Raw genomic sequence first — 26,289 nt, forward strand, 5'->3', positions numbered from 1 at the left:
CTGAATGAGGGCGTCCAGCATGGTGGGGCGATCCATCGTGGCCAGCTGGTCCAGTATCTCGTCCGACAGTCCCTCGAGATACTGGTCCAGAAGTGTAGAGTCATTCCAAGACAAGTCCTGTGCCAACAGCCGAAATTCTGTGGCGTAGGCGGCGTCTGTGGACTTGTCCTGTCTCAACCGACGAATCGCCCGATTGGCTTGGCTCCCCTTCAGAGGGTTGCCAAACACAGTCTCCAAGTGGTTACAGAACCCCACATAGTCTGTTAGCAAAGGGGAGTCTTGCCGGAACAGTGTCAAGGCCCACTTGGCTGCCTGGTCCTTTAACAAACTGATCAAGAAGTGCACCTTGGTGCGATCGTCAGGAAAATTCCATGCTCGCCCCTGAATATACAGCTTGGCCTGGGCGAGGAACATGGGAAAGCTGGCTGGAGACCCATCAAATTTCTCTGGCAGGGCCACTGGGTACTTGCCAGGAACTGGGGCGTCGGCCCCAGGAGCTGGTAAGGTGTCCAACTGCTGCTGAAGCGCCATAAGCGCATTGCTTAGCTGCTGAACGGTGTGAGTCAAGGCCTGGTTCTCCTGGGCCAATGCCACCAACGCAGCTGCCTGATCGGCCATGGCTTCTGGCTCTTCCCGAACGCACCCCAACGAAGGGGGAGTGCGGGTGTGGCGGGAGCAAACTGTGCTGGTCCCAGGGGGAGGTTACCGTGAGGCGTGGTCAGAGTCCGGTCCTGGGTCGAGGGTCTGGAGACTGTCCACCAAGGGTGAAGCGGGGTCCAAAGCGAGGAACCGGGCAAGCTCGGGAACTCTGGAAAAACAGGGCTGGGTGCTGGCAGAAACAGGTTTCCAATGACGTTGCTCCCGCAACCTGGGACCAGGCTGACTGGCCTTTATCTTCTCTGAGGCCAGGGGCGGTCCCAGCCCACAGGTGACCCACCTCTCCTGGCCTTAAGGCGAGCACTCCTCCTGAGAGAACCCAGTTCCCTCTGCCTCACTGCCCTGAGCCTCTGCAGCTCAGGAGAGGCTGGAGGGTTACTGGACCCAGGGGGAGGCTCACCTTCCCCTGACAGGGCTGGGTCCTCAATCACCTCCGGAGCCAGAGTGCACAGGTGCAGGCGCTTCAGATTCAAGGCCCTGCCCCGGCTCAGCCGGCCCTGGAGGCGGGGACTCCTGTGCAGGCTGGGATTCCTCCGGTTCAGCCTCTGAATCAGATTCCCAGGCCATCACAGGAAACCACCCTGGCAGAAAAACGCAGCTCTTTGTTTTTTTTTGGAATTATTTTTTATTCATTTTACAATACTAAAATATAAAAACACATAACACAATTTTTCACAAATACATTTTTTGGAGTTCCCTAAGTGTGGGAGCCATGAAGCCATGGCAGAGGCTTGTAGCGCCACCTGGTGCCTCGCTGACCTCGGTGACGCGGCATGTCCGTGCTTTGCAGTGTATTAAGTGTATTACCTTATACGGAGTTATGTTCCCGCTCTGTAGTATTACCTTATATGGTGATGAGTGTTGTAAAGCCATGATCGGGCGATGTGACGTAGGCTGTTAGAGAGGAGAACAATAAAGATACCGGAGGAAGAAGCAGTTCGAGTGAGCTGCTCTCCACCCTGAAAGATACTCGCTGTCTCTGTGTTTTTTCTATGTTGTGCACCATCCGTTGACGGCTTGCTTCCGTCACCTCAGCTCTTCTGCAAATCCTCTGTTTTAGTCCTTCTTCCGCATTTCTTAATCTAGTATTGCCTTATATTAAAAACCTTCTTCTTCTTATTGCCTTTTTTACAATATTTCTAATATTATTTTCACAGAGCCTCTTGCAAACCTACAAATGTTAATTGTTCATCGCAAATACTTTTCAAATAGTCTACAAATTTACTCCAGTCTTCAGTGAATCTGTGGTCTCGTAGGCCTCGGATCCTTCCTGTTTATCAAGTTCTGCGTATTCCATTAACTTCATTCTCCATTCTTCCATTGACGGTAATTCTTCTTGTTTCCATTTTTGGGCTAGCAGTATTCTTGCCGCTGTTACTGCGTATAAAAAAAAGTTTATAATCTTTTCTGTTTATTTCATTTCCTACCATTCCTAACAAAAATGCCTCTGGTTTCTTAACAAATGTATATTTCAACATTTTTTTCAATTCATTATATATCATTTCCCAGAAGCCTTTCACTTTCTTACATTCCCACCACATATGATAAAAAGTCCCTTCCTTTTCTTTACTTTTCCAACATTTATTACACACTTTATACATTCTTGCTAACTTCACTGGTGTTATATACCATCTACATACCATTTTCATAACATTTTCTTTTAACGCAGTAGAGGCCGTAAATTTTAACCTTTCGTTCCATAGTTTTATCCATCCACATAACTGTATATTATATCCAAAATCTCTAGCCCAATGAATCATAACCGATTTAATTTCTTCATCTTTAGTATACCATTCTAGCAGCAATTTATACATCTTCGATAAAATTTTAAATTAATTATTGAATATCTCTATTTGAAATTTCGATTCTTTTTCAACATAACCTTTTTCTTTTAGTTCTTTTTTTAAACATTTCATTAACCTGATAATAATGCAACCAATCATTAACATATTCTTTAACTTCCTCGTAGGGTTTCAATTTCCATTTACCTCCTTCTTTAACAATCAAGTTCCCATATGTTACCCAATTCCCCCTCATATTGATCTTCTTTACACTCATCACCTCTAATGGAGACAACCAGTGTGGTATCCTTGGTTCTAATAGGTTTTTATACCTATCCCAAGCTTCTATAAGAGATCTTCTGAAGATGTTGTTTTCAAAGCCTTTGTGATTTTTTTTTCTTATCACACCATAAATATGCGTGCCAACCAAATCTGTTATCAAATCCTTCCAAGTCTAACAATTCTCCATTTTCTAATCTCATTCACTCCTTCAACCAACAGAGGCATGATGCTTCATAATACAATTTCAGGTCTGGTAGGGCGAAGCCTCCTCTTTCTTTAGCATCTGTTAACAACTTAAACTGTATTCTTGGCTTCTTACCCTGCCAGATATACCTTGAAATTGTTCTTTGCCATTCTTTATATATTATTGCCCCTTTGATTATCAGGATTGTCTGAAATAAAAATAGCATCTTTGGTAACACGCTCATCTTTATCGTTGAAATTCTTCCCCAAAATGATAACTTCATCCTCCCCCACACCTCCAGGTCCCTTTTAATTCCATTCCACATTGGTATATAGTTGTTTTGAAACAGATCAATATTTTGGGGGGTTAACCAAATTCCCAAATATTTAACCTTCTTAACCACTTCTATTCCTATTTGTTGTTGCATTGTTTCTATCAGACCTTGTTCAATGTTTTTAGCAATTATTTTAGTTTTTTTCTTATTTAGTATTGAAATATACTCAGAGTCGCAAAGTGATTTCATGCTCTTTATTCAGCTCATAGTGGTGAGGAGGAATGAATGAATGTCCCCTCAAAGTATCTGCTTTATATACATTATTTACACAATGGGCTGCACATGATTAGTTAATTCTGGAATTCTACTGTAAGCCAATCAGGTTGTGGATTCACTTATATCTGGAGCATGATTGGGTGGTTCCTGCCAACCAATCATACTGCTGCATTGTTCTTGGACCAATCAGACTGCTGCATTCTGAATCCTATTGTTCTAGGACCAATCAGACTGCTGCAATTTGGATCCTATTGTTCTAGTACCAATCAGACTGCTGCAGTTTGGATCCTATTCAACTCAGTACATAACACCCCTCCCCTCTAAGTTCCAGTCCTGCCCGGGAGGTCGCATTCATAGTCCTCGAGGTACGCCAGCGGCCTACGTGTGTGTTGCAGCCTGTGGTGTTCCCTGGTCCGGGGTTCAGGTTCTGGCTCGTGTTCCAAGCATGCTGGCTGTGATGGGCCTGTTTGGTTTGGCGCAACCGGCTCGCTCAGTCGTGGTTCTGGTTCCGGTGTCCTTTCGGCCTCGAGGGTCCTCTCTGTATTTACTGATTCTGCCTCTCCTGCTGGCCCCTCCTGGTCTATGGGCCTCACTGCCCCTCTGTTCCTTTGGGACTCCTCTGACCTTTCCTCCTCCTGGTTTTCTCCTGGGAATCGTCGCCGTATCTGGTCGCAGTGGCGGCGCCAGCATTGCCCCCCATCCGTTAGCACCTCATACAACACGGGGCCAGTGACCCTGGTGACTGTGGCGGGTACCCATGCTGGGCCTGCCCCAAAATTCTTTGCGTACACTGGGTCCTGGGCCTCGAAGGTCCGGGGGTTCCTGCCTTCCCCCACCACTACCTCATCCTGAGCTCTATCGGGGTGAAGGTGGTCCAATCTGATTGCAAGGCGCCGACCCATTAGTAGTTCAGCGGGGCTCCGGCCAGTCGTTGAGCTGGGGGTGCTGTGCTGTGCTAGGAGGAATGTGGCAAGGCGGTACTCCCAATCCCCTTGCGTCATGCGGCGAAGGGTGTCCTTGGTGGTCCGCACCATGCGTTCTGCTTGGCCATTGGTGGCAGGGTGGAATGGCGCCGAACGGATGTGGCGGATGGCGTTCTGTACTGTGAAGGTTTGGAATTCTCCTGACGTAAATGCAGTCCCGTTGTCTGAGACGAGAGTGTCAGGGAGCCCGTGGGTTGCAAACAGCCTGCGTAGTACCCGGATGGCTGCGGATGTAGAAGTGGACGGTACCAGTGCGACTTCCAGCCATTTGGTATAGGAGTCCACCACTATGAAGAATGTTTTCCCCTGAAAGGGGCCAGCGAAGTCCACATGCAGGCGTGACCATGGTGCTCGGGTGGACTCCCAGGACTGGACTGGGGCCCTTGGGGGATCTGGGCGGGATTCTTGGCAGGCCTGGCAGTGTTTGACCCAGGCCTCTATCTCTCCGTCGATCCCTGGCCACCACACATAACTCCTGGCAAGGGCCTTCATTCTTACTACCCCTGGGTGTGTCTCGTGTAGGGCTGTGAGGACCCTTTTGCGGAGGGGCTGGGGAACAACGACCCTGCTTCCCCATAACAGGCACCCCTTGTGGGCCGACAGTTCATGTTTGCGGGTTGTGTAGCCAGCGAATTCTGGCCCAGGGCTGCTGCTGGGCCATCCCCTCCACACCCAATCAGACTGCTGCAGTTTGGATCCTATTCAACTCAGTACATAACAAGTATGAATCCTGCTACTTGACCAAACTGTTCTATCTCCTCTAATACCTCTTTAACACTTCTTAACGGTTCTTCCACAGTCAATACCAGATCATCGGCAAAGGCTTTAACCTTGTACTCATTATGACTGACTGTTACCCCTCTTATTGATTTATTTTTCCTTATAGATCTCAGAAAGATTTCCAACACCAAGATGAATAATAGTGGTGAAAGAGGACATCCCTGCCTTGTACCTTTAGTTATTTTTATATCTTCTGTCATCACATTATTTACAATCAATTTTGCTCTTTGTTCCATATATATAGCTTTTATACCATTAAAAAACTCTTGACCTACATCCATAGCTTCTAAATTTTTTAACATAAAATCCCAAGATATATTATCAAAGGCCTTTTCTGCATCTATAAATATCAACATAGCTTGTTTTTCATTTCTGGCTGTCAGATATTCCAAAATATTAATTATATTTCTTATATTATCTTTCATCTGTCTGCCAGGTAGAAAACCAGCTTGATCTTTATGAATCACTTCTTATAATAACTTTTTCATCCTCTTAGCTAAAATACTTGCAAATAACTTGTAATCATTGTTTAACAACGAAATAGGCCTATAGTTTTTTACTTGTGTTAGATCAGAGTCTTGTTTTGGAATAAACATGATAAAAGCTTCTTTCCAAGTTTCAGGAATTTCCTTTTTCTTTAAGATATTATTCATACCTTCTTTCAATGGTACTAGTAGGATGTGTTTCATCTCTTTATAATACCTTGCCGTAAATCCATCTGGTCCTGGTGTCCTTCCTTTTTTAATTCCTTTATAGCCTCTTTTATCTCTTCAGTTTCTATTGGGTCATTCTGTCTGTCTCTTTTATCAGTCGGGATTTTCTGCACCTCTTTTTCCTTTAAAATTTTTTCTATTTTTTTCATATTGCTCTTCTCTCTTCTTTTATATAAATGTCTATAAAAATCCAAGAATCCTTTTCTAATTCCTTTCGGATTATCTATTTCAGTTCCCTCAACGATGATTTTGTTAATTGTATTCTGTTCCTTTCTTTTCTTAATCTGCCAAGCCAACCATTTTCCTGATTTATTAGCAAATTCGAAATTTCTTTGTTTCATTCTTTTAATATTCCATTCCACTTCTTTATTTATTATCATTGCAAATTGTGTTTGTAGAATCTTTATATTTTGTTTTATTTTCAAATTGTTTGGTCTTTTGATTTGTTTTTTTCTCATTTTCCATTATTTGTTTCAAAATCTCTTTTTTCCCTTTCTCTCTAAAAAATTTTTTAATCGAATTCTGCTGAATAAAGAAACCTCTCATCACGGCTTTGCTGGCATCCCATACTATATTCATTTTCGTTTCTTTATTAGAATTGTTTACAAAATAGTCTGTCAAATTTTTTTGTGCTTTCATTAAAATTTCTTGATCATTGAGAAGGTTCTCATTTATTCTCCATCTAAACGTTTTTTCTTCAAATCCCTTTATTTCCAATTTTATTGCATTATGATCCGAGATTACCTTTGGTTGAATTTCAATCCCTGATCAATGCAGCCGCCTCCCCCTTGTGTCGGATTGTCAATCAGGACCAGAACATGCTTCGATCCACTTAAAGAAGCTACCTTCATCGGTCCACATAAATCTACGTGAACCAGCTCAAAGGGTCTGCTGGTCCTCCTGTCTGACCTGGGATATGTGCATGTCGTGACCTTCAATTGTTTACACGCTCGACAATCTAGGAATTTGTCACATGCTTTAAACCCACACCCAACCGTGTTCTCAGTGGCCCTTTTAACATAAGACCACCCCGCATGCGCAAATCTGTGATGCCATAGATGTAAACAATTATCATGTGGTGGTACATTTGCACACTGCACTTGTGCCTCTTCAGGGGGTTCTGCAACAGCAGCATTTGCAACAGGCATCTGCACCAGGAAGAGCCTGTCTCTCCCCTCAACGCTGTGGATCTTCTTTCCATCCCTGTAAAAATAGCACATGTTGTTAGTAAACACCACATCAAAGCCATCAGCAACAAGAGCTGACACACTTAAAAGAGAATTGGCAATCTCAGGCACCACAAAAGCCTGCACTTCATGATCTATAAAGGAACAGTACAAAGAACCAGATTCAGTTAACTGTCTCTTCGAACCATCAGCCAGTGACACAAATCGACCAGTTTTAACTTTCTTGCAGTTTCTGAGGAGCCCACTAGATGGCACTAGGCAATGGGTAGCTCCAGTGTCCACAACAAGAGTCATAGTGGCTCTCTGGCTGTCTTCCAACGCTGCCATAGCAACACTCTCCCCCCCGACTGGGGCCTTTGTTGCTTCCCAGAGACACCATCGCAGCTGTGAGATGATAAAACGACTTGTCCTTGTTTTTCTCCTGGCCTGCTCCTTTCCCACGTCTCTGCTGGGAACCGGCTCTGGAACTGCCGCTTATCTGCTTTGTTGACATTCCTTTCCGGCCACTGTCCTTGCCTTCCTGGGCCTCTAGCGGACAATTGCGTATTGTGTATTGCTGCCACATCGATAGAATCTTTTGGAAGCGAAAGCTTTTACACAGTCTTCGCTGCCTCTGGCTGCCACCCCCCCACTCCTTCTTGGGGTGCAACCTGTGCCCTCCTTCCCAGCCCTCTGCCGTTTCGATTCTTCATCAATCAAGCGTCCGCTTATATATTCAATCGTTAAATCGTTCGGTGGCATCGTTTCCATCGTTAGAACCAAGTTCTCATAACTCCTGTCCAAAGAGCTTAACAGGGTATAAGATCTGAGTTCGTCTGGGAAGGGTACATTGATCTGACGCAGCTTGCTGAAAATAGCATCTGAGCAATGTGGTCCCATATTGATTCCCCTAGGGACAGCCTCTTCTCAAACAGAACGTATCACATGGATCTTTGCCCCAGCTGTGGTCCTTTGATGTATTCTAGTCAAAGCGGACCAAATTTGGTGACAAGTTCGCAAGCCATCAATATGAGGGAGTTGCGACGCCTCCATCGCCATCACCACGTGAGACATAGCTTTTTTGTCTGTCCTCACCGCCCCTGCAGCCCTCTCAACTTCTCCAGCTGCAGCTCCGGGCACAGAAAGAACTGGATCAGCCTGCGTACATTCCCAAAGCTGTTTTCCTTCCAGCCAGTAGTACATGCACTTGCTCCAGTCTTCCCAATTTGAACCATACAAGCGTTCGAAGGGCACGTTAAAAGTCTCATGGGCTTGCGGTTGCAGAGCAGCCATTTTTCCACACCCCGGGGCTTAAGTGTACTCACGCGTTGCTAGCCAGCTAGTCCTTTGAAGAAGCAGCCTCCTCTTGGCTCCACTCTTCACCAGCGCTCTCTCACTGCCTTTCCCTTTGGCAGGAGCTCAAAGCTGGCAGCCTTGCTTGTCTCCCTCCTCACACTTGGCAGTAAACACGTAAGAGCCATAATCTGTGGCTATAAATCTGCCGTCCAGTCGCGCTCCCGCTGCTCAACATCTGCTGGGGCGACCTGGGCAGAAAATGCAGAGTCGCAGCGGTCCTGCTGTCCGTGTGAGATAGAGGGATAAATCAAGTCCAGAGACAGTTCTTTGCTATCTCTAAAGTGTTTATTTACAGCAGTAAATCATCTGTACACCACCGGAACTTTTCGGCATCTTTCCTGTGCTGAAAGCACACACAGACTGTCTGCAGTGTCTGTCTGCAGCGTCTCTCTGCCTAAAACTGAAACCAACTCACAGACAAAGACTGTGAAGCATGGCCTTGTGTAAAGGCCCCTCCCCAGATACAGGACACCAAGGAGTTTAACCCTATAACCACCAAACTCTGCCCGAAGCCCAGGGTGTGCAGTGCTGCGCTCCCCGGGCTTCGGGCTGCAGGTTGCTATCCGCAAGCCTTCGGAGCCCGGCGGGAACTCCCACCGCGCTCCGAAGGCTTGCGGATAGCTTCCTGAAGCCTGGAGAGTGAGAGGGGTCGGTGTTCACCGACCCCTCTCGCTTTCCAGGCTTCAGCAAAAGCCTGCATTCGCTCCATAGGACGCACACACATTTTCCCTTCATTTTTGGAGGGGAAAAAGTGCGTCCTATAGAGCGAAAAATACGGTACTTCATGGTTTTAATTGATTCTTTTTCCAGGTACATTCATGTGTTTATGCTTCAAAAGAAATCAGAAGTTTTTCCTAGGTTCAAGGCGTTCTGTGCATGGTTGGAGAATGCTCACAGTAAACGTATTGGCTGTTTGTTTACTGATCGAGGTGGTGAATTCACTTCTCAGCAGTTTGAAGCTTTCCTGACTGAGAAGGGAATCCAGCACAACCTCTCAACGCCTAGATCTCCATGGATGAATGGACTTTGTGAGCGAGGAAATCAAACATTGCTTCAAGGCTTGAAAACCTTGCTGCATTATACCAATCTCCCTGAGAAGTTTTGGGGGGAGTCTTTGAACTTGTTTGTTTACACTTATAATCGCAGACTGTCATCACCTATTGGTTGTACTCCCTATGAGAAGAGGTTTGGTAAGAAACCTTACGTCAAGCACATGAGAATCTTTGGTTCTGACATGTGGGTCCACACCCCACAGAGCAGCAAGCTTGGGAAGCGTGGGGCACATGGTTTGTTCATGGGGTATGAAAAAGGTGCATACAGGGTATGGATGACTGACTCTAAGTCCATTAGGTTCACAAAGAGTGTTGAGTACAATCCTAAGTGGGGGGGAAATGTGGGAATTTTCCAGAGTCACTCAGAGGAAGATGAAGATGATGTGAAAAAAGCAGAACTCAATGCTCTTTCATTTTCACTCATGGATTGTGAATGGTTGATGCAACTGTTTCAAGACATCAGAGTTTCTGTGAAATGTCCTATACAAGTGTACCAAGACAATAGATCCTGTTTGGCTTTGTTGAACTCAGTGAGTTGCAAGCAAAGAACCAGGTACTTGCAGATTAAGCTACATCGTGCAAGAGAGTGTATTCAGAAAGGACTCATTCAGGTGTCCTACATGCCAGGAAATGAAATTCCTGCTGATCTGTTGTCTAAGGTTCTTAACAGAGAACAACTTAAGGTTTACGTACAGAGGTTGCAATCGGGTTGAACCACAGGTTCTACAGGTTACACGGAAAGGGGGAGGGTGTTAGGATATTTCCGTTCCACCTTAAAAAGGGAGCAGGCTGTTGTGGGTCACAAGCCTGCGTACTTCCTGCTCACAGGAAGTTTCTGTTTTGTATATAGCTTTTGTTTTCAGTCTGTTGCCTCGACACGGAGGCAGTCAGTCATGTTTTTCCTTTGTTCTGACCAACGTTGAATAAATCTGTAGAATATGCTCTCCTGGGTGAATCTTTCATTGTGGAAACTCTGCAAAAAGTGCATGCACGAGTCCTGGAATGTGGACAGCTATTTCTGAGGCTTGTGTCGCTAATTGACTGATACTGTTTCCACGGGAGACTGGGAGACGACGTGGAGGCATGATGGCCTATGTCTCCCTGGCAGTATCCCAACAGCATCTTCATGAAATTTTCTTTCAATTGATAAGAAGCCGTAAAATTTATATTTCCCCCCCAAAATTTAACCCAATCTTTGTATTCAATTTCATAACCTAAATCTTGTTTCCACCTTAACATAGTATTACTTTTGATTTCTTGATCTGTTTGTACATTATTTAATAATTTATACATTTTTGTAAGTATATTTTGTTTACTCTGTAAGACTTCTTTATCTAACTTTGATACAGTGGTACCTCAGGTTAAGAACTTAATTCGTTCTGGAGGTCTGTTCTTAACCTGAAGCACTACTTTAGCTAATGGGGCCTCCTGCTGCCGCTGTGTCGCCGCTGCATGATTTCTGTTCTCATCCTGAAGCAAAGTTCTTAACCCGAGGTAATACTTCTGGGTTAGCGGAGTCTGTAATCTGAAGCGTATGTAACCTGAAGTGTATGTAACCCGAGGTACCACTGTATTTTATTTTCAAACCCTCTGCTTTTTGTATCTTTTTCAAAAGTCACTTTCAATTGAAAATATTCCAACCAATTTATTCCCATCTTTTTTAATTCCTCATAAACTTTTAATTTTGGTTTTCCATTCATTTCTTCCACTAACTCTTTGTAGGCTGGCCACAGTTTTCTTGCATTATTCTTGAGTGTCGAGGTTGCCTCTACTGGGGAGGTCCACCACAGAGTTTTTTCTATGATTTTCTGCTTTGTTCGCTCCCAAACTTCAAATAGAGCCTTTTGCACTAAACGATTCGTAAATCTTTTTTGTACCTGTATTTTCTCATACATTAGATAGCCATAAATTCTATCCCAACCTTCTAATTCCAAAATCTCCATATTTTTAAGTAGCATCCACTCTTTCAACCAGCTCCAACATGCAGCTTCATAATATCTTTTTAAATCTGGAACTGCAAAGCCTCCTATTTCTTTAGACCCAGTCATAATTTCAGATTTAATTCTAGCTTTTTTCCCTTGCCAAATAAAATTGGCAAGGTCTTTTCGGCAGTCTTTCAGATATTTAGTCCCTATTATTATAGGTGCGGTCTGGAAGAGGAACAGAATTTTTGGGAGTATCATCATTTTAATCATTGATACTTTCTCTCATAGCGATAATTTTAATTTATTCCATTTTCCTAAGATTTCTTTGATTTCTTTCCATTTTTTGATATAGTTGTCTTTAAATAAGTTCATATTTTTATTTGTTATCCAAAGGCCGAAATACTTCACTTTACCTTCTATTTTTAACCCTGTTGTTTTCTCTAACTCTTCTCTGTCTTTCTCTCCCATATTCTTTGCCAATAGTTTCGACTTTTCTTTATTCAACTTAAAACCCGAAACCTTGCCGAATTCCTTCATTTTTTCTAGGGTTCTTTGCTTTGAATACTTTCTAATGGTGCTTCCATCGTTATAATCACATCATCCGCAAATGCTTTAACTTTGTAGCAGTGGTTTCCTACATTTATCCCTCTAATTTCCTTGTCTTTTTTTAATGCTCCTAGAAGATTTTCCAGCGCCGTAATGAATAATAGTGGTGACAGGGGGCATCCCTGTCTAACCCTTCTCTCGATATCAAATCCCTCTGTAATTTCATTATTTATCATTAACTCCAGATAAGTCTGAGGCACTGTTAGTGGGTGGTTCCCTAGACCAGATGAGTGGGAGATCTCCTGCTTTTGATGGGGTTACACTTCATCTGAAGGAGCAGGTTCATAGCTTGGGGGTACTCCTAGATCCTTTGCTGTTGCTCAAGGCTCGGGTGGCCTCAGTGGCCCGGAGTGCCTTCCATCAGCTTCCACTCAGAAGTGGTGGTGGTTTCACCAGCGATATGCTGCTGAGTGAAACCGACATCATGGTCTGCTCCTCATACTGGTCCTGGGCAATATATCGATGTATTGCCCAGGCCTAGTGAATACCTCTGTGTGTATCTTTGGCTCTCCATCTGAGAGCAACTAGCTGACGTAGAAACTTAAGGGGATACTCTGATTTGCACCCAAGTGTTTTACGTCAACATGAGGGCTGAGTTCCACATACTCTTCAACCCTTCCAAAGGTTTAAACAGGTTCCTTGGTAATCATATTATTTCTTTGTTTTCACCTGTCACTGTACTTGTACCAATCTCTCCCTGTCCCTTTTACCCAGAAGAAAGTTCAGAAACCGTGTGAGACAGTATGCTTTGATTGAGCAGGAAAATGGTGCATGCCCATATGTCACTATGTGTGTGTGTGCCCTATATAATCAAAATCACTAATATGGACCAATTTTAGTATTTTTTTTAATGGATTGGGTTTCAAGATTTGAAAACCATGGGGCCACATAAAATTCCAGTTGGATTTCCCCTGTAAATTAGACAATGTGCCCAAGGTACAAATTAGCCTTTTGCATCCCTTTTGGAGAGCAAGCTAATTGACATATCCCTTAAGTGAAAGACCACAGCCAATGTAAAACTCCTACAGAAATGCCAAGGTGAATACATTTCTCTCAAGATATGTCAACACCTGTGCCAAATGGGAAGTTGCTTATGATAAATGAAAGCAAATGAAAGCCCTTCACAGGGATTCATAAAAAGGTGAATGCTGAGGAGTTAGGATGCGGAAGGCTAAATCTGCAATCTAGGGAACCAAGAAAAGCTGAAAATAAGAAGGATACTCCTTCCTGCTGAGTGTAAAGTATAAACCTTCAGATTAAGAAATGGAAAAGAAAGATGCCAATAACAATTGATAAGGAAAACCAAAGTTTTGAAAGAGGGAATTCATCTATTCCTCTCAGCTAACTTCTGCATAACGCCATTGTGTAATGTTATCCAGATGCTCTACTTCTCTAAAAGAACTATTTTTAGAAACCTGCAGTATGAGGACCTCTTCATGAACACATGCACACACCAGGACATCCCCCCACATGCATAAAGTTACACCACTTAGGGAGGATATGAAGTAGAATTTGAGTGCTTTAGGCCAGAGACAAGGACTGTTTTTCAATAACCATGCCTCCATACATCTGTTTTGTGCCATCCTGTGTCCCACCACATGTTCACAGGATGCACATAAAATAGGTTGAGTGGGAGAGCTGGGGAAAAAAATCACAGTAGGCAACAATGCACCACTTTGGTTCAGATAGCCCATTGGTAGACAAGTCTAAAAAGCCCGGGGAACAAATTTTCATGGCCTTCTAGAGACTATAGTGGCTCCCGTACTAGAAGTAGTGTACTTAGTGTTAAATGTGGAATTGTATACCCGATTCTGACCAAACTAAGTCTCCTAACCAAAACATACATCAGTATGCCCTCCCACTGTATATAGGTCTCATGATTCAGGCTGTCACTAAGAAGAAGAAAATTATAAACTGTCTCATCAGGGCCTGAGTGTTACATATACTCGAGTGCAAGAAGTATCAGCCACAGTAACAAATGTACCAGGCATAGGCAAACTCGACCCTCCAGATATTTTGAGACTACAATTCCCATCATCTTTGACCACTGGTCCTGTTAGCTAGGGATGATGGGAGTTGTAGTCTCAAAACATCTGGCGGGCTGAGTTTGCCTATGCCTGAAATGTACTGGTAAACAATACATGAAAAATGGTGTGTGCCTGCTCAAACAGTGTCTCAATATCTTTGTAACATCAACAATAGATATTGATCAATCATCTATTGCCGTAACCTCTTTCCATGGTTCAAGTGTTACAATTATTCAGCATCCTCAACATGAAGTAGATATGGAGGATGATGACGACAGCATTCATATCCAGCAGAGGAGCCAGAAAATAGTCAACTGCCTCCCCGAATCTTACACTACTTTTCCTGCAACTGGTAAAGTGACAAGGGACCTACGTTTGCCAACTGTTAATCCATGCTACATTGATCACAATCCTGCCTTCACCCCAAGGAAGTTTTATATCCTTGGCTAAACTCTGTCCTGGAGAGAATGCATATTCAAGACACACAAAGAATGGAGGAAGTACCTTGAGTATTCTTTGCTGCTTTTCATGCAAAAAATGAACCTGGTATAGGGAAACTAAAATGTAATGCAGCATTGCTTCCACTTTTAAATGACAAAATTGCAACACCAGCAATGGTACGTCATGTTATGGATATCATAATAATGGCAACAGCTAAATTAAATGGAAATCAAATGCCTGTATATGCAATTGGAAAGGAACCGCAGTGGACGTTTCCTGACAAGTATAGTGAGGATCACATTATATTCATGAAGTGTGGCCTTCATAGTGAAATGATGGTCATTAACTTACTTGGCAAGTGGTTAACTTGCAGTGGATTAACTGAATTAGTAACAACAATTGGAAATAACTGGTAGTGTCAGTTCTGGTGTTGCAGAATCCTGCCTCACATTGTCATATGTGAAAAGATATTGATATGCTCATCAAGTTACTTTAACTGCATTACACTGTCTACAGGTACAAGCATTCCACAAAGCATGTGAAACAGATTCCACCATCAGTGACGTAAACATTGAACTATGGATTACGTGGAAAACATCTGAATGTCCTCAGTTCCAATATTGGAACACAATTATTGAACCCAAGTCCCTGCTAGTACAACTTATATTAAGTATTCACACATCTAACTTTAAAATGTTTGTGGATACTTTGACTCAGTTATGCTCTGAGTCCCATAAAAGGGGAGTTGGGCTGTTAAAGGCACCCCCCCCTATTTTCTGGTAATACACTTTTCTGGTAACAATACCTGTTAACTTCTCATTTTTAATAAAGGGTTCAAAACTAAAATTCATTTTATTTCCCTAAAAAAATAAAACAAAAACCACCCATCTTCTTCATGCTTCTGGAGTTTTGTCAAGAGCAGATTCTGCCTTCCTACTTTCGGACTGACAATGGCGTGATAAAATGAAACGCAAAATCAAGCACTCAATGCATTTGGTTGTCGGTCTCCTTCCTCTCCCATTTTCCTCCACTGCAGTAAATGAAGGAGCCTTCAGCTTGCTTTTCTGCTACAGCTCCCTTTCTCTCCCCACTAATGGCACGAAGGCATGGGCACAGCTAACTTAATTAACTTTGCTACGCGTGCTCAGAACACTGTCGGGAAGGGGGCGGGGCAAGTGAAAGAAGAACGGTGCGCACAAGAGGTTGATGCCCGCTCCTTTGTGACGTTTGTTTTAGCAAAGACTGGTCGCTAGACTATTGGGGGGAGGGGGAGAAGAAGGGATAAAGGGCGGGGGGGGATGTGCGTGTGGGTTTGCGAGTGAGCAGGCCGCTCGCTCTCTCGCTCACCTGCAATTTCCTAAGCTTAGCCTGTGATTAGTGCAGGCCTCGGACCTGGCGAACCCCGGAAAGCGGCAGTCAAGTCCTCTTTTCTCCACTCCTCCAGCTCGAGCAGGAGCACGCCAAGCGAAGGTGAGGAGTGGGTGGGGGTGCTCAATCGCAGAAAGGGGATTGTTGAAAATTTTAATTAATTGTTTTTTAAAGGGCGGGTGTGTGGGAGAGGTGCCAGGCTGCTTAGGCCCCAGAACAGGCCCCAACGCCTACCAACACTCACGTAGCACACCACTTTTTAAAATTTACTCCCCGCTTCACATGTAAACCCGCTCGGGCTTTACAACCAGAGGGGCGCGAGTGTGCGTTCGGCTTCTACTCCGCCGCGCGGTTCGACCCAGCACTGTAGCTGTCCCCGAGAGGCGGCCAGAAAATGGCGGCAAACAAAATGGCGGCTGTCAGAATCAGCGGCAGAGATAACAGAGAAGCACAGCTTACAGAGGCCTTTTTCTTCCTCTGCCTTATTCAACTTTTAGAAAACACACACCTCCCCCCGAAGTCTTCTAATAGCCAGTGGTTGTAGCGCCAGACAAACCTCGCTTCTGCGCCTTATAGTACTGTGGGATGTTAAAGACAAAACGGAAAGGGTGCAGGGGAAGAAGGAAGCGCCGGCGGTGCGGCTGTCAGGGGAGTTGTCGGCTGAAAACTTCCTCTTTCCCCCGACAGCCCACAGCTGATGGGAGCCTTCGTCGTCATGTCTTATATCAGATCCCGCGCGAGGCATCGCTGGCTCTTTGCCTTCCTCGGCCGTGCAACGCTAGCTCTGGGAAGGATGGGTACAACCCCACCCCCTTTTGCCCTACCCGCGCTCTAAAGAGCCGCTTTATTGTTTGCCCGTCACGGGCGCTGATTGGAAGCGAGGGGAAGAGGAGCATTTTGTGTGTGTATATAGGCATGCGGGTCTCCGCCTCATTCAAGCGCAAGGTTCCCCATCCCCTTTATTGAGTAGCCACCACCTTGGAAGCCTTTGGGAAAAAGAATTTACGTTTTGAGCCCCACGACTTGGTTTGGGAGAGCTCTTTCCAGCCAGAAACAGTCTGACCCCTTCTGTGTGTTTACATTTAAGTTTTGTTGGTACTTGCCCATGTGCTTTTAAGTTTGCAGTGGTTTGCTGCCTTTACTTGCACATGTTTACCAAAAAACCCCAGGCTTAGTCTTTCAGCTTCTTTAAGATTAAATGCATCTACTGCATAAACTTTAATGATATAGACTACAGCCTACTTCATGAGGACTTGGGGCACATACAACCTGTATTTTCAAAATTCAACTTTTGTTTATTGGCCCACATGCAAACCACCACCACCTCTAAGCACCACCTCAACTGCCTCTCCCGATGCAGGTGGAACAGAGAGATAGAGCTGGGTGACATCTGCATATTGATGAAACTTCATTCCAAATCTCCTAATGATAGTTCCCACAGGCTTCAGAGCATGAGGGACAAGATGGAGTCCTGTGGGACACCACAGAGCAACACCCATGGTGCTGAACAGTAGCCTCCCATTACTATTTTCTGAAAATGGCCCTGTAAGTAGAATTGGAACCACTGAAACACAGTTCCTCTGAGCCTCTCCAGAAGGATACTGTGGCCAGCAGTATCAAAAGCTGCTGAGAGATCAAGGAGAATGAGTGGGGTGGCACACCCTGCATCTCTCTCCAGATAAATGTCATAACTCAGTGTTATCAAGGCAGTTTGTGCCATGAACAGTCGTAAAGCCAGACTGGAATGGAGCCAAGTAAATACAGTTTGCACACACTGGGCAATTGAGCACTGCATTTGCAGAAGAGTGAAAAAATGTTTTTATTTTAATTCTGGGGAACTTAAAAGTGAGTTAAAATGCCTATCCAAGAGACTTAAGAAATTCATGTGTTTGATGTCATTAAGAAAGTGCTAAGTTTTTTAAAAACAGAACCCCAAAATTGTAATGTGTTGTCTACTACAGCAGCAAAGGATTTTGACAAAGTATAAAATGAGTCTGTACAATGCATAAACTGAATTAATGTAGTATTATGGTATGTACTGATATGTAATGGATTTTCATAATCTATTAAGTTCTAAACATCCTGCAATTGGAAATGGATATTCAGAAGTGAATCACAGCTATTTCAAAATAATAATTTACAGGAACGTTTACAGGAACCTGAGGTGGTCTTTTGTTACCTGGTGGTAGATTATTGCTCCAGCCCTTTCTTGTTGCAGTAGTCTTATACACCTGTTACACCACTTTTTACTATTCACACTAAATGTGTAAAAACAACAACAGAAATCCTTAGCTGTCAAAAATTGTGATTATAAAATTTAAATGAACCTATGGTATGGTGTTCTTCACAGAAGGCTTTTTGTTCCAGTACAGTCTTCATGAATGGAAAGAAGGGAAGCCATTTTCGCCATTTTCGCTTCCTCTTGCAGCCCTCCTTCCCCCTCCCACACTGTTCCAAAGGCTCATCTAACCTTCTGGAGTAGAATTGTGTGGAAGTTGAGGAGACTGCAGAGGGAAGGGTAGTTGGCAAAAATTGCTTTCCACCATTTTCTGTTCATGAAAGCCTTCAGTGGCTTGAAAAGCCTTCAGTGAGTGGTGGAACACATTTGGATGCAACTCACTTAGTATTTCTACCTGGTAGGGCTGGGCGATATCTGGTTTTCAACATCACAATATATCACCAGCTAAATATTACGATATTTCGATATATCAAGTGCTATATATCTGCAGCGGCAGAGGGCCTTGCTCAACCTCCCTGTGGCAGCAGAGGGTCCCAATGTACCTCCTCACAGCGGCAGAGGGTGTGCTGCACTTCCCCGCAGCAGCAAAGGGTCTTGACGTGCCTCTCCACAGTAGTGGAGGGTTCACCACACTTCCCTGCAGCAGCAGAGGGCTTTTCTGCGCCTCCCTGTGCCGGCTGAGGGTCTCACCCAGTGTTTGAAACTCCCATTGTTCTAGGTGCATTTTGCGACAGGGAATTTCATTAGGGTGAGCAATTTCTGAGCTCTACTGCACCTAAGATTTCAGATAAAAACTGCACGGTGGAAGGAAAGGAGGAACTGGAGAAGAGACCCTCTTAAGAATATTAGGGGGGGTGGGCTAAACCATGTGAAAAATGAACATAAAATTTTAGCTGCAGTTCATTCATTTTCAGCTTTGTATTCTTATTGTTAAAAAAAAGTGTGCCTGGACATTCCATTGTTATGCTCATAACCTAGGTTGAAGGTGCCATTTAGCTCCTAGCTTTCATATCTCAGTTTCTAACACTGGTCCCACCATACCTCCCCAAAGTGGTGGAGGGTGTGCCATGCTTCCCCCCAGCAACAGAGGGCCTTGCCACACCTCCCCTTGGCAGCAGAGAGTCAGGCTATACCCCCTTGCAGCAGGCAGGGGGTGCACCACGCTTCCCTGCAGCTGCTGAGGCCCTTGAGGCTCCCTGCAGCGGAGGAGGACCTGAACATGTAAGGAAGTAGTAGATTCAATAAAAATATTAAATAAACTTCCATATAATATACCGTATTGGCCCGAATATAAGCCACACTTTCCCCCCAAATTCCAATTGTGAAAAGTTAAAAGTGTGGCTTATATTTGCGACCTTACAGTATCACTGCTGAAACAGCTGCTCACGAGGGCCGTTGGGGGTGCAAGACAACTGCGCCCATCCCATCTGCGTCTCCCAAGCCTCCCCTGAGCCACTGTAAGGAAAGCGGAAGGGGGGAGGCTGCAGCAAAGCGGCACTGCTCCCCGCCCCCCGGAATCAGCCCATGGGGCAATGGCACAGTTTCCCTCTGCCAAGTTTCCCCAGAGCTGCCGTAAGGAAAGGGGAAGGGGAAAGAAGCCCGGGGGCATGGGGCAACGGCGCACAGCCTGCCTGCCGTTCCCAAGCCTCCCTTGGGGAGGTAGTGCCACGAGGTGGTAGTGTTGGGAGGTGGGCACACTGTGTGCTCGGAGCCGATCGTCGGCTGCCCCCCATTCAGGGCAGTAGTGCTAGGAGGCAGACACGCAGCACGCTCGGAACCAGACGCCAGCTTGGGGAGTGGGGCGCCCATCGCCCCCCCCATCCCCTGTTCAGTACAGTAATGCCGGGAGGCGGGCCACACACACAAATAAGCCTTGAATTTTAAAGGTGCGGCTTATTTGTGGGTTCGTCTTATATTCCAGACAATACAGTGGTACCTCGGGTTACATACACTTCAGGTTACATATGCTTCAGGTTACAGACTCCGCTAACCCAGAAATATTACCTCGGGTTAAGATCTTTGCTTCAAGATAAGAACAGAAATCGTGCAGCAGCGGCAGCAGGAGGCCGCATTAGCTAAAGTGGTGCTTCAGGTTAAGAACAGACCTCCAGAACGAATTAAGTTCTTAACCCGGGGTACCACTGTACGAAGTTGCATCTGCTTCCCCACTCAGAGGTCTGAGTGGAATCCGCATGCATAAGCCTTACTGAGATCAACTAAACTTCTACTTTCCTGAATCCAGTAGTGCTTGCTTGTGAGTAGACACACATTTGCTTGCACTGCCTACAGAAAAACATCCTCCCCATCATTCTCACATAGTACCCAACCTCCCATTTCAGCATAAGTGTTAGGCTGCCAGGCAAGGCTTACCTTCCCCCTCTCTGTAGATAACAGCATGAAGCGAAAGCAGTCTTTTGCAGCAACAGAGAGAGAGGGAGAGGGGGGCTCCCACCATTCTTCCTCAGAGCAATACCCTTCAGTCTGGTTCCTCACATCATCCCTCCCTCTAAGACTCTCCTCCTCCCACCCCTCTTGTTTGGGTTTCTGGGGGTGTCTCGCATGAAACGTTTTTTTGCAAATCAGGTGCATGCACATGCTCTGCATATTCCCATGAGTGCTTGGCTGGTCCATAACCCTTCCACCCAATCAAGTACTGTAATTCTTTACGTTGCTATCAAGAGTCCAAAATCTGCTCAACTTCATAATCTTCTTCTACACTTCCACTACAATGGGAGGGGGAGGAGTTTCCCTAGATGTCTGATACGGATGCACCAGCACCACTGGGGATAACATTGACCTGTGGAACATGGGGTGAATCTTCATAGATGAAGGTATTTGGAGTCTGAAAGTCACAGGCTTAATTTGGCCTGTCACCTCAAACGGACCCACTCTCTGATGATCTAATTTCTTACATCTGCCTCTTTGCGGTAGATCACGTGTTGACAACCATACCTGATTCCCAACTTTTATCTCCCTACCCGGTTGGCGGTGAGCATTTGCTGCCTTCTTATAAGCCTCTTTAGCATAGTTCCACCGTTCCTCCAGTAATTCCTGAATGGCTGCCAACTCCTCTAAAAATTCTTCCGTGGCAGGTACTGGCAAGGTGTTGGTTGGGGACGGGGACGGGAACGCACGAGGGTGGTAACCGTAATTTGCAAAGAATGGGGTTTGTTTTGTTGAAACATGCAGGGCGTTATTATATGCGAACTCCGCTAGAGGAAGCTTGGTTACCCAATTGTCCTGCTGGTAATTAACATAGCAACGTAGGTATTGCTGCAATGTTGTGTTCCTTCTGTCTGACTCTCCGTTCGTTTCTGGATGCCTGGCCGAGGAAAGGCTTATTTCCACTTTGAGCAACTGCATGAGTTTTTTCCAGAACTGTGAGGTAAATTGGGTTCTGCGATCTGAAATCACTTGAGAGGGAAGTCCATGCAACTTGAACACATGATCTACAAACAACTGTGCTGTTTTGGGGGCTGTTGGGAGTCTTTTATGAGGCACGAAGTGGGCCATTTTGGGGGGGGGGGGAATCCACCATCACCCAAATTCCTGTCTGTTGCTGCAACCTTGGTAGACCAGTTATAAAATCCATAGCAATGGTTTCCCAAGGCTCTTGAGTGGTAGGTAGCAGTTGTAGTAAGCCCGGTGGGGCTTCCTTGGGTCTCTTTGCCTGTTGACACGTTTTACAAGCTTGCACATAATCCTTTACATCTTCTCTTACCCTTGGTCACCAAAACTGTCTCGTCACATGGTATAATGTTTTGTACTGACCAAAGGGACCTGCTGTAGGGTTGTCATGACATTGACGCAGAACGGTGGCTCTAAGGTCCCCTGCTGGAACGTAGAGAGTCTCACCCTTGTACAAAAGTCCTTCTTTTTCTGAAAAACCCTCAATATCATTATTATCTCCCTCCGGTGCCCTCAATTTGTCTCTGGGGAAAGCATCCTCTCTTGTCTGCCGCTGAAAGTCTGTCTCGTCTCTCACTAATCCTGCCGCCAACTGCAACTGTTTCGGTGTCAAGATATGCCTGTATACCAAGACTGATTCTTCTTCCTGGTATTCAGGTTTCCTTGAAAGGGCGTCTGCCCCTTGTTTCTGGCTCCCGGCCACATACTTGACTCTGAAGTCAAACCTATCAAAAAAACTGCCCACCAAATTTTCCTCAGATTCAACTGTTTCACCGCCTGACAACATTCCAAATTCCAATGGTTCATGTGCACTTCTACCTGGTGCAGAGCTCCCTCCAGGAAATTTCTCCACACTTCAAAGGCTTCCTTGATTGCCAAAAGTTCCTTCTCCCAAATTGTGTAGTTCTTCTCAGAAAGGTTCAGCTTTCTCAAGTGGAACACGCACGGCCGAAGGTTGCCCTCTATGTCCTCTTGTAGCAGCAGCACCACTACTGCCCTATCTGAAGCGTCCATCTCCACTATTAGTGGTTGATGAAGGTCTGCATGTGCCAGATACATCTCTGAAGAGAACATGGTTTTTAAACGTTGGAATGCCCGTCGCGCATCATTTGTCCACCGGAAGGTTTTTTTTGCCCCTGAGGCAATCAGTGAACGGTGCAGTCAGTCTTGAATAGGCAGGCACAAACCTACAATAATAGTTGGCGAACCCTAAGAATCTTTGTAAGTCTTTCTTTGTTTTGGGTTCCTGCCACAACATCAAGCAATATATACATTTCAAAGGGCTAGACTGATTATAAACAATGAACTGTCAGAACCTTTTGACATTTCGAAAGGGACAAGGCAGGGCTGCCCACTGACTCCCCTTCTCTTCATAACAGTGTTAGAAACACATTTAAAAGCAATTAGGGACGACCCAAAAATAGAAGGGAATAAAATCTGAAAAAGATCCTATAAGGTCAAGGCTTTTGCAGATGACCTGATAATTACAACAAAAAACCCATTAGAAAGTATTTTAAAACTGTTGGAGAAAATGAACGAATTCGGCCAATTATCCGGTTTCAAAATCAACAAAGAAAAAACAAAACTTATGGTGAAAAATTTGGACGCACAAGAAAAAGTAGAGTTGGAAAAAGAGACAGGATTAAAAGTTATGAACAAAGCCAGATACTTAAGAGGAGTTTGGATTACTATGAAAAACATCAATCTTTATAAGGATTATTATATAGAGGCCTGGAATGGTATAAAAAAAAGAGCTAGAGAACTGGAATAGATTAAAACTGTCGTTATGGGGGAGAATCTCTACAATTAAAATGGTAGTCCTTCCGAAAATGTTGTTCCTTTTTCAAACCATTCCAGTTATTAATGGATTTAACTGTTTCAAAGAATGGCACAGGTATTTGGTTTTTATCTTTATCTTACATTTGGCAAGGTAAGAAACCCAGAATAAAATGTAAATTATTAACAGATTTAAAAGAAAGAGGTGGCTTCGCTTTGCCAGACCGTAGGTTGTACTACGAAGCAGCATGTTTTGTATGGTTAAAGCAGGCATGTCCAAAGTTTGTTTCGAGGGCCTAATCCGGCCCGCCAGTCGGTTTAATCCAGCCCATGTGGCAGTTTATTTCCTAGGGTAAAATCCTAAAAAAAAAACCTCAACAACTTCAATCCTAAAAAAGCTCAACATCTTTGGGGTAAAATCAGGAAAAAAAGCTCAACAACTTCAATCCTGAAAAATCCCTCACGGCCTTTCACTGGAAAGGAATGGATGATCTTAAAGAATACTAATTTACTGGATATAGCAGGATGGGACAATAAAGTAGGATGGAGGTGAGGAAAGAAAGAAGAGCTTTTCAGTTCTTTGTTTATCAGGCTGTGCATAATTAGCTGAGCTCTAAGTGGAAAGATACCAGTGAAGCTGAAAAAGTTTGCTGGTTTGTCTAAGGAGTAATCATCATTTCTTATTGGTGAGGAGGGAAAGAGGAAACAAAGTTGGAGACACAGTGCCTGCAATATCTGTAAAGTATCTTCAGCTGAGCCCTGAGAAGCTGTTAAGTCTCCACCTTTTGTTCACCAGCATATTGCCTTGTTGAAGCACTTACCATGATGTTATTTCAATACCATATTCAATGATACGGCAATTTATTAAACAGCCCTACTATCTGGGTACTTACTACTGTGTTCAGTACAGTTGTACCTTAGCTGACGAATGCCTTGGCAGTTGAATGTTTTGGCTCCCAAACGCCGCAAACCCGGAAGTGAGTGTTCCAGTTTGCAAACGTTCTTTTGGAAGCCGGACGTCCGGCGGAGTTTCTGCGGCTTCTGATTGGCTGCAGGAAGCTCCTGTAGCCAATCCGAATCCGCACCTTGGAAGTCTAACGGACTTCTGGAATGGATTCCATTCAGCTTCCATGGTATGACTCTATAAATAACATTGTGTTAGGCTGCAATCTGAAATAGATTTGCTAAGGCATTTGCCTCCCTGAACATAGTGGGACTTATTTATCAGTAGACATGCTTAGAGTACCACTATAAATTGAAGTGTTATTTATAAATGTTTGTAGGTTGGTTATGCTATTATTTGCAAATCCTGTCATCCAAATAGCAACTGAGTCTACTTTCTTATTCCTCAGCTGGTCTGCTGGTAGGTACATAGGAAGCCACCTTATACTGAGTCAGACCATTGTTCCTTCTAGCCAGATATTGTCTACACTGACTGGTAGCAGCTCTCCAGGATTTCAAACAGGGTTCTCTCTCTGCTCTACTAGGAGATGCTGGGGGTGGATGCTGATATTTGCGCTTGTTGTGAAATCTAGTAATAAGATAACTTTACATGTGCTTGCTAAAGAGGCTTGCATTGAATTCTGTATTAAGTGCTAAAGCATCATTCTAAGACATTTATCTTAGTACAAGTAGTAATTTCTATATACTTTTCTTTTCACAGTTTGTGAATGAGCATAGATGATTATGGATCCAGGTGGTGGAAGTCTTGGGTTGCAGACAGAGGAATGCAAAATGCCTCACACCATGATTATGCAGGATTTTGGTAAAACGACCTTTCATTTTTAACTCATGCTTGTTAATCTTTTGCAGTGTATAATGAACAAATAACATGTGGCATAGGTGCCAAACATGACACAGGAAGTAGGCATTTCTGGCACTACTAAGCAGGAGCCTGAGGACGTAAAGGCCTGGCTGTAGCACAGGGGTTGGCTGGCATTCTTGACAACCTGTTCTATGTTGCACTGCTGCCAACTTGCTGCTTTAGTAGACCAGAGGCTTGAGGGATGTGTATGGATTGTAACACACACTAGAGTGGTGCTATTTTTACTTTGAGCTTGCCAAAAGGATGCCCAAACAATTATTGTTTATAATACTACTGTATTTTTTTAAATAATGTAAGCTTCAGTATTGAATGGCAATTGAGAGTTAATTTTTTGTTTTAATTAATAATATTCTGTATACTAGGAGAGCAATCCTATAGTAAGTTCCACTGGGATGAGCAGGTTAGGATCCAGCTGATTTTCATCCAAGTCAGGAGGTTCTGAACACAGCCAGAGATACATTATTGTATCTCTCCCAGCTCAGCCAGAACCTAGCTGACTGAGCTGAGCTCAGCGGATCTTAAGATTATTTATTTACTTAGTTACCAACCTTCTTCAAAAGATCTCAGGGTGGTTCATAAGATAAAAATACAAGATAAAAGCATAAATAGTTAAAACCAAACAACAAACAACAGCTCCCCCTCCCACAAACACATTTAAAATGCTGTGCAAAAGGGTATGACGGAAACAGGCTCAGTGAGCTCTGTGTGTGTGTGTGTGTGTGTGTGTGTGTGTGTATGTGTATACTTAGAATGGACTAGATATGGCTATCAAAAAACAGCCAGCCTAACCTATCCTCTCCTTCAGAAGACAATAACATGAGCTACCTATGGGGATCTTTTGAAGCTTAGTAGCTCAGCTATCATAACTTCTTAAAACTATAATTAAATGTATTGGAAGGTAGAGTAGTTTACCAGACTGTATTTGTGGTAAAAAATTACGTCTACACCACTTTGTTTGTTACCCAGGTGAGGGACCATCTTTTAAATAAAACATGGAACCAAGGAAATTAATTTAAGTCCAGCATCCAGGAGGAACCCAGCTTTTATTATAGCTATTGCAATAGGGCAGAGCTCAACTTAACATGATGGTTCTATCCAGTTAAGAAAAAGGTGTGCTACGAGGAGCATCAGAACAAGAGTTTTATAGACACAGCACACAGAGTCATAAAA

General features: G+C 44.2%; 1 protein-coding gene across 8 annotated transcripts in view; it reads left to right on the forward strand.

Annotated features, from left to right (window-relative positions):
* Positions 1-15,654: 15,654 nt before the first annotated feature.
* Positions 15,655-26,289, forward strand: part of LOC310697663 (zinc finger protein 711-like) — a 64,650-nt gene continuing 54,015 nt past the window's right edge. For 4 of the 8 annotated variants that reach the window (XM_083484334.1, XM_083484336.1, XM_083484341.1 and 1 more), the window contains exons 1-2: positions 15,655-15,973; positions 24,958-25,059. In XM_083484334.1, the coding sequence (XP_083340460.1) occupies positions 24,975-25,059 (85 nt within the window). In that variant the 5' untranslated portion in view covers positions 15,655-15,973; positions 24,958-24,974. The remainder of the gene's footprint in view (positions 15,974-24,957; positions 25,060-26,289) is intronic. The other 4 variants (XM_083484335.1, XM_083484337.1, XM_083484338.1 and 1 more) reach the window with 2 other exon arrangements.

The sequence above is a fragment of the Podarcis liolepis genome (genome assembly GCF_965112155.1).
Source record: "Podarcis liolepis genome assembly, chromosome: W".
Lineage (NCBI taxonomy): Eukaryota > Metazoa > Chordata > Lepidosauria > Squamata > Lacertidae > Podarcis > Podarcis liolepis.